The 16198-nt window shown below is 39.2% G+C and overlaps 1 protein-coding gene across 1 annotated transcript in view; it reads left to right on the top strand.

Moving 5' to 3' along the window:
• Nucleotides 1-456: 456 nt before the first annotated feature.
• Nucleotides 457-16198, top strand: part of LOC125235120 (anaphase-promoting complex subunit 1) — a 52815-nt gene continuing 37073 nt past the window's right edge. Inside the window, 11 exon segments of the mRNA XM_048141556.1 lie at nucleotides 457-617; nucleotides 947-1142; nucleotides 2217-2531; nucleotides 2906-4245; nucleotides 6018-6210; nucleotides 8998-9158; nucleotides 10427-10529; nucleotides 11423-12042; nucleotides 12612-12747; nucleotides 14289-14462; nucleotides 15668-15824. Coding sequence (XP_047997513.1) covers nucleotides 594-617; nucleotides 947-1142; nucleotides 2217-2531; nucleotides 2906-4245; nucleotides 6018-6210; nucleotides 8998-9158; nucleotides 10427-10529; nucleotides 11423-12042; nucleotides 12612-12747; nucleotides 14289-14462; nucleotides 15668-15824 — 3419 coding nt within the window. The 5' untranslated portion in view covers nucleotides 457-593.

The following is a 16198-nucleotide window of genomic DNA, read 5'->3' as shown; positions in this document are numbered from 1 at the left end:
ATATCCTTTTATTGTAGAAATAAAGTTTATTCATATTATATGGTTGTTTAATTATCCGCCTTGCTCCTCTGCATAATCGGTTAAGATTCATCAATAGAAAAAAATATGAAGAACAACAATTTTTATTATTTCGCGATTTAAGAGTTGGTCATATATCAAAAGTTTCTAAGTATGACCTCAATTCACCCCGTTAAATATATAATAAATGCAGGCGACTAAACAAAAATAAACACCTGTATATCATGATACACGCCATCCTGTATGTTTGCCATGCGAAAATCACAAAATTATGTTCATTATATTAAACCGGTAAAATATCGATATGAGCACAACACTAGTCGTAGCCAAGAATGTTAAGTAGCTAACACACGATCGCTCCGTACCGCGACCATCTGTCGTCGTTTTAACACACCAGCAAAATACGTCTCATAAACGTCGAATGAAATTTGTCAAAACCGAGTTCGTTGGTTTGTTACGGATTTCGGTGATAAAATTAATTCTTATTTATCCGTGTTGTTATTCATAAAAAGTGTGGTTTATGCTTACGACCCCGTGCAGTTTCAGTAATCGCTTCAAATCTGGATGACAATACAATGATCGCGGCATCTGAACCGTTGGTAAGTTATATTTAGTTTTACAAAACAAAACATTCCTATCTTTACTTTTATTTCTAATTTTACATATAATTTACGCTACATAACTGTTATAACAACATATTTTTACAAAATCATTCCTTCCATTTTTTGTTTTGTAAATTATGAAAGTAGAATTCATATCAAATGTTCACAATTATGGCTCACAAACAACGAGCGTATTTTGCCTCGCAAAACGCTCTGTACTTTAGGAAGGTCCTCGCCACATGAAATATGGCCTTATAATTATGTGTCATCTTTGCAAGGTGGCTTCAGTCTATGTGAACTTGCCTATAAAAAAAATATTTGTGTAGGAGTTTGTGCCGCATGGTCGTACCGTGCTAGCAAAGCATCCTGAGCAAATCTACGGGAAGGCCAACTCCTCGACGTCTGAGAACTCGCTGCTGTATAAGTTGACCAACTTTGCAATCAAGGATGAGAGCCTGCTTGAGACTAAAGAGGAACAGGAGTGGTGGTGTGTTCGAGAGGTCTACTATAATGCTAAGGATGGTGAGTAAATGTCTAGCATGTTTGATTATCCTGTTCTGAGTTATCTACTAAAATTTCAAAGAAAGCATCTGTCTATCTAGTCTATCTACCATTATCTTTTACCTTTAGTCAAAATCCTATCTTCCTTTCATGTCTATAACTTTCGAATCTATCCTCTTCCAATGCCCTTCATAGTTAAGTGTTGTTTTGTCTATAAATAACAATTTTTTCATGTTCATTTCAGGACCCCAATCCTTCCCAAAATCAAAATTCTCAGTTCACCAAACATTCTTTACATGCTTTGTATGTTGAGAAACGTCATCATTGGCAAAATCCACCTCAGAAAATAGACCGAGAGTGAAAGCCTATAAAAAAAAACTTACTATATGTAGTTAACATATTATTACTACCAAATAAAAAATAGAAACTTACTGTATCATAGACCAACACCATGTCTCAAAATTAAATTTAACAGTCTTTGCCACAACTTTTAATGCCATTGCTACCAAATGAAGCAAAGGTACTATGGAAATTGGCTGTTGATTTACATAAATACTTAAATAAAATAAACACATACTTATGGCCCCGTTTGGTGATGGGAATATCACCACCCCCTTTCTTCTTGTGGGTGTCCTAGAAGTCGACTGTGGGATATGGGTTTAGTTGTGGCGTAGGCGAGAGGCTGGGAACCTGTCACTACAATGTGACAATTTGGATTTCTTTCAACCCCTTTTTGCCAAGAGTGGCACTGAAACTTAGTAGTTTATGTGCTCTGCCTACCCCTTTATGGGATACAGGCGTGATTATATGTATATGTATGTATGTATGTACATACTTATATGCATAGAAAATACCCTTGACTTGAAATATTGGTGTGCTAGTATGGATAGTTACAAAGTAAAATAACATACAATCACGCCTGTATCCCACAAAGGGGTAGGCAGAGCACATGAAAGTTTCAGTGCCACTCTTGTCAAATAAGGGGTTGAAAGAAAACGAAATTGTGACATTGCAGTGAATGACAGGTTGCCAGCCTCTCGCCTACGCCACAATATCCCATATCCCACAGTCAAATCATAACAATATCACTTTCAGATTTCGAAGAAGACCCACCAAGCCCTAAAGACACCAAAGAAGATATGTCCGACTCTTTCCAACCAACAAGCCGTCTCAAACATGATTTCACCATATCTATCAAATCAGAAATGTCCGGAGTGAAGCGAATGGATACGGAACCTCCATCAGGACCATCTAGAGCGAGCAGTGCAAACAGCTCAAGTAATATATCGAGACGGTTTAAGCTGGATAATGGTCAGGGCGCTCCGAGGAAGAAGAAGTTCAATCCGAAGACTGATTGTTGTTACGAAGAAGAGTTGTATATTAAGGGATGCACGGCAGTATGGTCTAAAGGTAAATTATGTTTCCATCTAAGGGCCAGTTGCATCAACCAAATTTGACAGACACATCATCGTCACGCAGCAGACGTCTAAATCTACCTAAATACGTCTAAATATAACAAATTTGTCTGCCTGTGAACGAAACGTCGGGCCAAATATAAATGTAAGTCTTACGCGATTAAGTCCCGTTTTACTTTAAAAATATGATTGAAAATCGTATACAAATGCAACCTGACTATCAGGTTCTTGGCCTTGAGTGTTTAATTGAAAACAGAAAAATGACTGCTTTGGACAACACTCAAACTTACGACCTTGAGTTCACACTCAGGCTGGTTTTCCCCCTATTCAATGTTTGATCAGTATTAATTATGCAATAAATATTTTCAGGTCTAATTTCCACACCAGCTACCAAGCTATCCTCCGCAGAGCACCGAGAAACCATCGCCTGCTACACCATAGACAACCCAATCCAGCATGCCACCTTCGCCGACTTCCACATCGCCATAAACAATACCATGCTCCTAGACGCTCTGAACTCACAGATCGGAGATGTCAAAAAAAATATCAAGATAGAAGATTCTACAGCACATCTCACGACAACTGTCATGCCTTCGATTTTACTCATAGACAACAAATGCCTCAGAGTATATGCTATGGATGGCAGGGAATATATGACCAGTATTCCCTTTCAAGTCAAAAAAGTATGGCCGATGAAGTATGGAGTGCTTTTCGAGAAAGAAGCGACGCAATTAATGCAGAATTCTATGCTCCCGACTTCATTCTCAAAGCTTAACGAGTCTTATAACAGTACGTTTTCGAAATCGAAGACGTTTGGGAATATGAGCGCTAAGCTAAGACAAGAGTCTATTTCAGGTTACGACCAAGATGTGCCTTTACCTACGTGCTTCTCACTGAGCCATCCTTTAGATGAAGTGTGCCCTATTTTAATGAAGTCACCATCTCATGGCCTACAGTATTATAACGATGGCGATTTACAGATAATCTTCGTTAGCACAGAGCCAAGTATAATCTTACTATACGATTGTAAACTAGCAACTCATTCATTATGGAAAATTCGGAAAACAACTCGAGATGAGTGTTTGTCAATGTGCCCGAATTTGAATTCAACTACAACTGTTTTCAGCCAATCGGTTGATTTTGGAAGCCCGATGCATAGTAATATAGGCCGGAACACAACTAATCCGTTGACAGGCAGTCCGTTCCATTCAAAACGACTTGGCACTCCGTCCCGATCAAGGCTTGACAGTCCGTTAGCAAGTGTTTTTCATCAGCAAGGCTTGTCACCGCATCATTCGATCGGTCAAGCATCGTCTACATCCATGATGGCGAGCAACAATGTTCAAACACCACCGACTCTGCCTTTGTATCCGGATATCTGCCTCGATCACATTTGGACCGACAGCCAAACTATCCGTAGAGATCCCATAGAAAACTCAACCGATATGAAAACGTTTCTACATACAGATTTAGTCAGGCACGAGTATTTATGTTTCATGGTGAAGGTAGCGGGTGTGAGTAAGTTACAGATACTGAGGCTTCAGAAGAGTCATTCACAAGGGCAGTTGTGTAAGACCAATTTGATAGTGGGTACGATATCAACAGTGTTGGCGAAAGATGCTGTGGTGCTGGAACATTTGAACATGATAGCGTTGATTGATGAATCAGGGAACATTATTTTGCAGAGTGGGAATCATGTTGTTGGGAAGGTAAGTGCTAAGATGTTCTAACTTTCAAACTGAGTTTTGAGATATTGGCCGTTTAATACACTCGTGGTAGGTAGTCGTGGTTAATAAAACGTACATAAAGAAAGTAAAAATGTGCCAACTCTCTTTTATAAGTATTAACTTCCACTATTGTCCCAGAGCTGTAAGAACCTCTTTTTGACACATGACAGCGTCCACAATACGTAAACTCGCGCAACCTAATGAAATTTTAAATAAAATCCTGTAATAATATTTAAAAAAATCAAGTACTTAAAAACAATATTTCGCTTATTTTAAAGATAATCTTACACATGTTACATTTTTGCGGATCTTCGTTAGTGAGTATTTTACGATATTAATTTATCACGCAGGATTTACTTATCAGCAGCAGAGATTTCGATTCAAATGACATTTCAGTAAGTTGATAGAAATCGTATATCGATTCAACCAATTCGAAATTAATCGTTAGATTTGGCAAACAATACGTCTTAGCCACATCGCAACATACTTCAAAACAAATGTGTCAAAAATGTGAACTTACAGATCCGGGACAATATGTCAAAGTATTAAAATTTTCCTTCTATTTGAATTTACAATTTAAGAGTTGATAAACATTTTTTTGCCTACATTAGGAATTTAGGACACTGGTTATTGGGTTTTTGAGGTGATAATGGACCGTAACTGACTTCCTAAAGTTAATATAAAAAAATGCTTATAGATAGTTAGGTATTCAACCCCCCAGTGTGGTGACAGGTTTAAAATTTCACCACCCCCTTTCTTCCCGTAGATGTCGTAGAAGTCGACTGTGGGATATGGGTTAGATTGTGGCGTAGGCGAGAGGCTGGCAACCTGTCACTACAATGTCACAATTTGGATTTCTTTCAACCCCTTTTTGCCAAGAGTGCCACTGAAAGTTAATAGTTCATGTTCTCTGCCGACCCCTTTATGGGCTACAGGCGTGATTATATAAATAAATAAATAAATATTGGGTACACCTTACACAGATCAACTTAGCCCCAAACTAAGCAAAGCTTGTACTATGGGTGCTAAGCGACGATATATATACTTAAATAGATAAATACATACTTATATACATAGAAAACATCCATGACTCAGGAACAAGTGTCTGTGCTCATCACACAAATAAATGCCATTATCGGGATTCGAACCCAGGACCGCGGCTCAGCAGGCAGGGTCACTACCGACGGAGCCAGACCGGTCATCAATATTTTATATGTATGTATGTATGTAGGTATTCATCTTACAGTACTGTAAGATGTAAGACCGAAAAATAGAGCCAAAAAGTCCTCATGTGGCACCCCAGAGATGGTTCAAGAGCTCAACGCCCACCACTCAAACGATGGGAGGACGAAATTGTAACCACTGTAGGACCTTTCTGGACTAGACTGGCCAGGCAGAGGAAATACTGGAAAGAGCTGGAGGAGGCCTATGCTAACAGGCACACTGAACTACGCGACTTCATCTAAACAAACAATCATAAACACTAGACCATGTTCAGAAGAAAAGGCTAAATAGATAGAATAGACTTTTTAATGTATTTAACGGCACTGCCTATCATATAGTAGGTAATAAAATACCCATCGCTTATTGTAACTCGCTTTTTGTAAATTGGAGAACTATAGGTCTATAATTAATACCGCTTTCGCAATATAGCTAAGTTTACATATGTATATTGTATGACTGTTTGTTCTTTAATAAAAAAAAAAAAAAATAGATAGAATAGAATAGGTATTCAACCATTTTACTTCTTCCAGGTTCACGTAGGTGGCGTCCTAGCCCGCTTAATAGACTCACCATACACAAAACGCTCGGCATTCCAATCGCCGTTCCCTAGGCGCAGCAGCTTGCTACCGTCGCGCTGTAACGAGACCTTTGACGACTCGGCGCTACATTTGTTGTCGCCCGTACCTCATTTGTCTGCGTTTAGAGTGGAGAAAGAGACTTTAGGTAAGCGTTATTTTGAGTACACTGGGCGAAGCAGCTTGCTATCTTCGCACTGTAACGAAACCTTTGACAACTCTGCATTACATTTGTCGTCGCCCGTACCTCATGTCTCCGCGTCTAGAGTGGAGAAAGAGACTAGGTAAGTTGTTATAAGGATGACTTATAAATGAGTACAGTAGGCGAAGTAGCTTGCTAGTCTCATTAGAGTTGTGCTTGCTCGTTCACTGAAAAGATCGCTCCCAACTAGTACGATCTCCGAAGTGTACTAGTTCGTTCTTTTAGGACATTTAGTAATACACCAATAGAGCGAGAGACAAATTGTGCAAATGGCGTAGCCGAGAGCTGATCGGCCGTTTTCGCGCGCTCTCGGTCCGAGTCAGTCGGTTCTAGTTCGGTTGCGGTCGGATCACACGGATCGCTTTGCTGTCATTGTCACTCCTCGGCTCTTCGCTCCCATTCTGTTGCGCGTGTGTGAGTGTACTAAATGTACTAGAGAGCAGAATCATTTGGGAGTAGTTCGGTCTAGTACAGTGCAGGGAATCGTGTCTTTTGTACTATTAGTACATGTACTATACAAGCCTAAGTCTCATATTGTAAGGAAAGCTTTCACGACTCGGCGTTACGTTTGTTGTCCCCCGTACCTCATGTATCCGCGTCTAGAGTGGAGAAAGAGACTTTAGGTAAGCGTTATTTTGAGTACACTAGGCGAAACAGCTTGCTATCTTCGCGCTGTAACGAAACCTTTGACAACTCTGCGTTACATTTTTTGTCGCCCGTACCTCATGTGTCTGCGTCTAGAGTGGAGAAAGAGACTTTAGTAAGCGTTATTTTGAGTACACTAGGCGAAACAGCTTGCTACCTTCACGCTGTAACGAAACCTTTGACAACTCTGCGTTACATTTTTTGTCGCCCGTACGCCATGTGTCTGCGTTTAGGTAAATTGTTATAAGGATGACTTATAAATGAGTACAGTAGGCAAAGTAGCTTGCTAGTCTCATATTGTAAGGAAAGCTTCAACGACTCGGCATTACATTTGTTGTCGCCCGTACCCCATGTGTCTGCATCTAGAGTGGAGAAAGAGACTTTAGGTAAGCATCATCTTTAGTACACTAGGCGAAGAAGCTTGCTTCCCTCGCACTGTAACGAGACCTTCGACGACTAAAGGTCTTTGCCCACTACACCGTACCATTACCATGACCGTGCTAGGAGCGTATCCGGCACTGAATTTTACGCGATACGGTCTACTTTGTCCACTGAACGTGTCGAGGGCGATAGGGATAGGGATAACGCTTACCTAAATATCCTTACCGACAATAGTTGCCGGGCCGTGCATGGCACGCGACATGCGTTTTCATATAAAGAATATCTGGCACGGCAGTGCACCGCCAAGTCGAGCAAAGAGAGGCACGGCCGTACCATCCTTTTCTCGAAGCATTTTTTTGACGCGACAAGGCAAGACCAGTGGCCCGTTTCTCGAAAGGTACAAGCCTTGTATTACAAGTGTGTTTCCATGACAACCCATACGATTTGACAGTTCGCGCACTTGTAATACAAGGCTTGTATATACCTTTCGAGAAACGGGGCCCTTGTCGCGCGCGAGTCCATACATCAAGCGCGACTTCAAGTATGGACTCGCGCGCGACAAGGCAAGTTGTGCTAGAGGGGACTGTGCTGTCATGGTATGGTACGGTTTAGTGGGCAAAGACCATCAGCGCTGCATTCGTTGTCGCCCGCACCCATGTGTCCGCGTCGAAGGTTGAGAAGGAGACTAATAAATAAATAAAATAAATAAATAAATATTATTGGACATTCTTACACAGATTGACTGAGGCCCACGGTAAGCTCAAGAAGGCTTGTGTTGTGGGTACTCAGACAACGATATATATAATATATAAATACTTACATACATAGAAAACATCCATGACTCAGGAACAAATATCTGTGCTCATCACACAAATAAATGCCCTTACCGGGATTCGAACCCGGGACCGGGGGACTAATGTTGATTTGATTGACTTTTGAATATTTTAAAACCGACGTTCAATACATTCATGCGAGAGTAATATATTTCACACTTGTGTAATGCTGAATTTCATAATTTTATAGACTTAGTAATAATCAAATTTCTAAACTGAAATAGATAACATACACTAAAGAAAAAGCAATCAAGCCCACTGGTGGCGAAGCCGGGAATCGAACCCGGGTCTCCAGCTAACGCGGCTGACGTTATAAACCGCTACACCACCTCGACCGCCGAGGTACCCGTCGAAATTTCTCTAGTGTATGTTATCTCTGAAGGCTAGGCGTCTTTGACCAACTCTGAGGGTGAGCAATTTGTGCTTGCACCTCCTATATGAATCCTTTTGCAGGATTACAATAAAAAAACAAATAAAAATAAAAAATTTAATAATTAAATTTGTTCCCTACATTAATCAAATTTCTATCAATATATATCGCATTTACGACCGGTCTGGCGCAGTCAGTAGTGACCCTGCCTGCTACGCCGCGGTCCCGGGTTCGAATCCCGGTAGGGGCATTTATTTGTGTGATGAGCACAGATATTTGTTCCCGAGTCATGGATGTTTTCTATGTATATAAGTATTAGTATATTATATATATCGTTGTCTGAGTACCCACTACACAAGCCTTCTTGAGCTTACTGTGGGACTCAGTCAATCTGTGTAAGAATGTCCTGTATAATATTTATTTAAGAAATTCTCGGAGCTGTATTACTTAACAATCAATAGTCACCTTACTATTATCAGTACAACTATTATTGGTTTTTTGCAGGTCTGAAAGGTATAACAAACGCGTGTGGGGCCCGAGCAACTCTAGTATTCGACAACGGTTCGATGTACCGCATTTCTCTGCCAGTGGTCGCCTGCTCAAGATTATTGGAATGTTGTCTATACGCGTTACAGGCTTTACTGCCTAACGATATAACTATGCAGGTAAGATATTTAATATATTTTTAATTGGAAACCATCTTTTCACAATGATTTGCTGTAAATTGAGACACAAAATTGTAGAAAATATGAGGAGTGTCTTTTCAAAAGGGCTTATTTCCACTTTGAACTTTTTTTGGGAAATCGAGAAAAACATAATTCCACGGTATTGATTTTGAAATTAATATTTAATTTGCAAAATTGTAATATTGTAAGTTGACGTTAATGCTATGATTACATCAAACGTAACATGTGTACCTAAATAAATATTTAATTACCATATATTTTTGAGAATTAAGCACTTTTGATGCGAACTTTTGGGAATTAAGCCCTTTTGTTGTGGCCTTGCAGCGTAAATGTTATTATTTTAGAATAGTTTTATTTTATTTTTTGATTTTGTATTAAGTTAGTTGATATCAATGTTGTTGTACTACATACATTGGTTTATCCACATAAATAATCATTACACATTTTTCAAAATGTGTTCTAAACTTTGATGTTACTCTTTTTTTTTTAAAGATCAAGGCGAGATTTTTGAGCTTTAATCTCAAAACAACACGTAATTTTCTATACTAAAAAAAACTGCATTCATAGTTAAAAAAAAGAAAAAATGGAAATAAGCCCTTTTGAAAAGACACTCCTCATATGTAAACTAGATTTACAAGCTTATGTACAAAGTCTCACATCCATTTTCCATTCAACTGAAATTTGGTAATCATTTAATGCAATATTATGATGACATGAAGCTAATCTGATGCCATCATTCGTCCTCATTGGGCACGGAAACTCTGTGGGAACATTCCATGGACTGTGCCGTACAAACGCATTATATTTCGTGTGTTGTGATTTTCTTTTGGCAAGGGATCATTTCTCTGTATACACATAGAGAACTTGACTGTAGTTAATTTATACCTTGCACGAAATAAAGCATCGTATAATTATAAGAAAAACATGGGCAGAAGTTATTTTTAAATCCAATTTATATTTACCAAGTCAGGTAGACATATAAAGTAACCGAGTTGACCATGACGTCACTTAATTTGATTTTATATAAATTCGATATTAGCAATTCGTTAAAATTCGTTTTGACAGTTTAAAAAGAAGCTGATTTGACTAGGAGGCAAGTAGCCTATTCTGCACAATGAATGCAAAGATCCTCTTGACAAAGCCATTTTTCTGAAAATTCACGTTTGTGCTGTTTGTACACCAAAAACGGATTATTTGTCAAAAAATCTATATACATTACATACATAACTTTAATGTTTTTACGACAGGTGATTATAAAATGGTACGGCGTGCGCAACGCGCCCGGCACGCAAGATCTCACACCACAGCAAGAATGGTCCATGTTCTCCAACCTTCTGCTCTCGCTCATAGGTAATTTTAGCCGCTAGTTTATTAAGTAGGTAATGTTACAAAATCCACCCAAGTAATACAAGAAGGTAGTACAAAATGTATAAAAGTCATAACATGGTATCGTCCATAACAGTCACTGCGAAAGTGAAAGGCGAATTTATGAATTCATTCATAATTTCTGCATGCAATCAGCTCACTGTACACATGAATGCTCTTATTTTATTTCTTGAATTGGAACCCAGAACCCTCCAGTCTTGCAGGCATAATACTAACTTGGCTAATTTATATAAAACTAGCTTTTTCTGCGGCTTGCTCGCGTTAGAAAGAGACAAAAAGTAGCCTATTTCACTCTCCATCCCTTCAACTATCTCCACTTAAAAAATCACGTCAATTCGTCGCTCCGTTTTGCCGTGAAAGACGGACAAACAAACAGGTACACACACTTTCCCATTTATAATATAAGTATGGATTTCTGATGAACTTTATTTTTTTTTTCTATTATAATGAAAACATAAAGTGTGTAAATTATTATTTCCACAGAACTTAATTTAGATAGAAGAAACAAATTCATATATTTGTATAGGGGCCGAGCGTGTCAAATTTTGTACTGAAGTTGATTCTTGCCTGTAATTTTAAATATGTCTCAGGCTCTTGATTGTTTATAATTTTTGTGTTGTTGCAATTGAATATCACGTAACGAGGCATTTTTTATGTTTTGGTTGACTTCAACTTACAAAAATTGACGCCCGAAAGCTGCAAGCTGCGAGTAAAGACTGACAACTCAGTGGATTTCATTGAGTTCATTTGACACGCTAAGTAGATACGGTTGCTTGATCTATGGTATATATGACATCTGTGATTATTTCATTGCTTGGCTCGCTTGATGGTAATTATAACCTGTTTAATTTTCACAGGATACGACGTCGAAAATCTCTCCCAGTCACATTGCGACGAACCCGAAGAAGAGGTAGCCACAAAAAAACAGAGAACATCCAGCGACGGAACCGCCGAAGACTGGGAATATCTCCTCAACTCCAAACTGCATAAAGCCGTTGGGAACTCATTATCCACAATATTAAACATGACTTTACCTCCCGGAGACGCGAAAAGAAGGCTAAAAAAGAAAGAAACTGAAAAACAAACTCAGTTCAATACTAACGCGGTTCTTTTCCAATATACTGTTCAAGTTCTATACGCTTTCCATTTGATATATGAAGAAATAAAGTTAAACACTTTATTATTCAGTGATCTGAAACCCTTATCAGCATTTTTATATCAAATAGCTAAAGACCTTCGTCTTGATGGTTACGTTAATCATTATTGGCTGGATTTCCCGACAGACTTCAGTATTGACTACAATGTTGATGACTCGCAAATTACTGAGAGCGTTTTCACGAAGTTGTCTCAGCCGAATTATTTTAATAGTGAACCGCCGAGTATATTTAGCTATCTGAACGCGATGATGAAGGATGTGGATGTCGGATACTATCCGTATTTGACGGATGTTAATGAGATGTCTAAGGATCTAATTGAGGTAAGTCTTTTCAATTCAATTCAATTCAAAAATCACTCACTAACTAATCACTGTACTAACGTGAATAAACTCAGAAGAGTCTATTCGCTTCGTATGGATATACGACCTGGGACCCGTTTCTCGAAAGGTACAAGCCTTGTATTACAAGTGTGTTTCCATGACAACCCATACGATTTGACAGTTCGCGCAAATGGAAACACACTTGTAATACAAGGCTTGCACCTTTCGAGAAACGGGCCCCTGAAGTTCAAGGCCATTTTTTTTTTTATATTAGTTGGCGATTTTCTTAGCATCTTATCGAAAAAGTCCAAAGTATACCAAGCTCCTCTTTTTTTGGAGTCGGTTAAAAAAATGGAGTAACCGAACTAAATTCGACTGTGTTTCAATTGAATTTAATACGATTTATATATATGATTTATTCCCGTAATACAGCAAAAGCAGCAAAGTATTGAACACATAGTAGGAATTGCAATTAATGTATGTACATACAGAACCGACATTATTAATAAATGAATAATGTACGTTATAATGTTGCTACGGCCATTTTATAACGATTTTACTTGTTCTAGATATTATCCATCGTGGGCAATGGACGAAACTGCGGCGTTCAAACAATATCGCGACGAGACAGTATGGCGGCCAGTACACCTCGGCAGCGCCGCGGGAACACGCACTACCAAGCTGTACTAGCCATGGTTGAGAAAGGTAGTTCAATATCTCATAATTAGAGGAAAAATTAAAAATTGAGACCTCCGATAGGACTCAAACTTATGCCCTTTTTAGTTTCGCCATGTCTGTCTGTCCGTCCGTCCGTCCGCGGATAATCTGTCACCGTTAGGACTAGAAAGCTGAAATTTGGTACTAATATGTATATCAATCACGCCGACAAAGTGCAAAAATAAAAAGTAGAAAAAAAATTTTATTAGGGTTTTATTGTTGATGCATAATTGCATATACATAGTATTTAGATAGTGACTTATATCTACTTGAATTTCTGCGTTATTTTCCGCACCAATTGTAAGTTTCTGTTTGGTCCAATGGTTGACTGGTAGAGAATGCCTTAAGGCATTAAGTTCGCCATTTGTACTTTATGTTGTGCAATAAAGGTTATATAAATGCTTTATAAAGATCTTCGTAGCAACCACTTTTGCATACTTTTATATTTTAATTAGAGATGGGCCGAATATTCGGTAAATATTTGGTATTCGCCAAGTTTTTCAATGTTCGTATTCGGCTAAATAGTTCTGTTGCATTGCCGAATATTTATCGAATAAATAACTAATGAAGATCTTACGTATTTCATTGTATAATAAGTTCCTATTTTAGTAGCTTTCTAAGGAACTACTAAAAAGAGATATATTAGTACGTCAAACCTGTTGCCTGTGTGGTGACGGGTTAAGAATTTCACCACCCCCTTTCTTCCCGTGGGTGTCGTAGAAGGCGACTATGGGATATGGGTTAAATTGTGGCGTAGGCGAGAGGCTGGCAACCTGTCACTGCAATGTCACAGTTTCGTTTTCTTTCAACCCCTTATTTGCCAAGAGTGGCACTGAAGCTTTAGTAGTTTCATGTGTTCTGTCTACCCCTTTATGGGATACAGGCGTGATTGTATGTATGTATGTAGTACGTCAAAATATGTAAAAACAACCGCAGTTTAAGAGTTGAGAAGAGTTCAGAGTTGTTTTAACTAAGTTTTAGTTATCTACTAAGTAAATCATAAGAACATACTTGTAGTATTAGTATGTATGTATAACCATTATCAATCATGTCATAGTTTTAATCTTAACATCCGTTTTAAAAATATTCGTATTCGCCAAAGTTCATATTCGGCCCATCTCTTTTTAATACGTATTGTATTATGTATAACCTTAGCCTTACCTTAGCATAGCTTTGCTTGTGTTATGTATTTTTACTGTTCTGAATTTTATGAACCTCCAGGTCTTTTTAGAGTAAGTTTGCATGCGTATATTTATATGCACCCTTGTCATAATCATAAGTATGAATGACTGTATGTGTTCTAAAAAAAAACTTTTCTCAAACATGCAATGAAATATTGTCTTTACGTTCCTTAAAATGGGCTTAAATTGCATGTTTGAGAAAAGCACTATACATGCCTCGGCGTGAAAACGGATTCCCGGCCTCGTATCCCTATCCGGCCTCGCTCGCACGCTCGCTCGGCCGTATATACCCACTTGGCCGGAAATCCTCATTTTCCCGGCCTCTGATGTAATGTACTATTTCTGCAGGCCTAACCCCCCGCGACCTAGACAACCTGCCCCCCGCATTAGCGCTAGCGCTGCTGAGCGTGTGCGCGCGCTGCAAGGCCGCCCCTCCCCCCGCCTGGCCTCCCGCCGCGTGCGCGCTGGCCATGCGCGAGGACCTGGCCGCCGAGCACCGCCACAAGCACGAGTACATGGAGTGTCAGTATTACCTCCTGCGCTGAATTTCCTCCAGTAGGTTTACTGGGTGAAGGGGCATTTTTGAACCCAAAAGGCATTCTATGAAATTGGAATGGAGCTTAAGGAGCACCTCAAGTTTTTCAGCAGACCAACTTTATAGACAACCTCTCCCCGTACTGTAAGTCTGGACCTGGCCTCCGAGCACGAGTACATGGAGTGTAAGTATATTACCTCCCTTTTCGCTCTTACGAGAGCTAGACAACCTCCTTGAATACCGGAAAGGTGTGAATTCATGAGCCTTAAGAATGTAGGAGGGGCATTTGTGAGCCCAAAACGCATTCTATTTAATTGGAATTGGCCTTAATGAGAATAAAGTACCTCCAGTTTTTCAGTAAAAAAACGTTATAGCCTCCCCCGTTAAGAGTATATTACCTCCCTTGTCGCTCTAGTTGGTCCAACTGGAGAGCTAAACAGATTTTTAGAGTAGAAGGGGCATTTGTGAGCCCGAAAAGCATTCTATTAAATTGGAATTAACCTTAAGGAGTGACTCAAGTTTTTCACTAGAAAAATTTATTTTTTCGGCATCTTGGGGCGATATATTTAGTATAGACAAAACGCTAGCCTCCCTACCTCCCTTGCTGCTCTAATAGGTCCAACTATAGAGCTAGACAGATTCTCAGAGTATATGGGGCGTTTTTGAGCCCGAAGGGCATTCTATCAAATTGGAATCGACCTTAAGTTGTAATTCAAGTTTTTCAGTAAAAAAAACTTTATAGTCAGCCTTCCCCCGCGTTACTAGTGCTACTGAGAGTGCGCACATGGAGTGTGAGTACTGTATTACCTCTTACGCTGACCTTGAAAGGCAAAAGCCTTTTAGAATGTAGGAGCATTTTTGAACCCGAAAGGCATTCTATGTCAACCTAGTCCTGTGGCAACATTCTTATTTGTCGTCAGTCGATCATAAAAAACTGCAGACGGAAGCCATTTATTTCGGAATAATGTTCAACTCTCAAAATTTCAAATTTGTGTCCTACGATCGGAAAGCGTCAAGTTTCAGGCCGCTGCGCTAAACAAAGTTACAGTTTCCCGGTTCCGTCGAACAGAAAAATTATACACGCACCTTGGCCAGTAAATAAGCGGCCACAAATATTCAACTTCGTGCTTTCTCTCGTTTAGTAGAAAGATGTGTTTGAGTATGCTATGTAAACATTTATAATCCTTTACAGCTCTCGCTCTGGAGGTCCTAGAGAAAGAGACAGCATACTCCTTAAACAGTGCGCCCTCAGAGGAGCCTCAGTCGAAGAATGAAGACAGTGACACAAATACGGGAATGGAGCATCTTAATACTAAGCTGCTGAGCTTACTGTATCCTAGGGACCACAGGTATGTTTTCTACGGAACATTTACCTAATTTCGGCATTGGTTTAAAGTCAAACTTTATTTTGAGTGTTTTTGCTTTACTTAAAAGTATTTGGAGTCACTAGGTTGTCTAGAAGAGATTGCTCTATTGCGATAAGACCGCCTGTTGTCTACCATAGTTAATTAAAGTTATGTGCTTATTTTTTTTAAATGTCATCTCATCTTGTTATGTTGGTGAGCAATAAAGAATATTTGTATTGTATTAAATCGAACTTCTAATAAGCAAGTGTCAGTTTACCGGGTGAATCGGGTTTAACGGTCAGGGTTTTGAAGGTTTTAACATTCACCAAAAAGCGAAAAGCATAAAATCCATTATTACTTGTTTACCCTTTTGATTA

The sequence above is a fragment of the Leguminivora glycinivorella genome, chromosome 17 (genome assembly GCF_023078275.1).
Source record: "Leguminivora glycinivorella isolate SPB_JAAS2020 chromosome 17, LegGlyc_1.1, whole genome shotgun sequence".
NCBI classification, from domain to species: Eukaryota; Metazoa; Arthropoda; class Insecta; order Lepidoptera; family Tortricidae; genus Leguminivora; species Leguminivora glycinivorella.
This window is presented reverse-complemented; position numbering and strand designations above follow the sequence as displayed.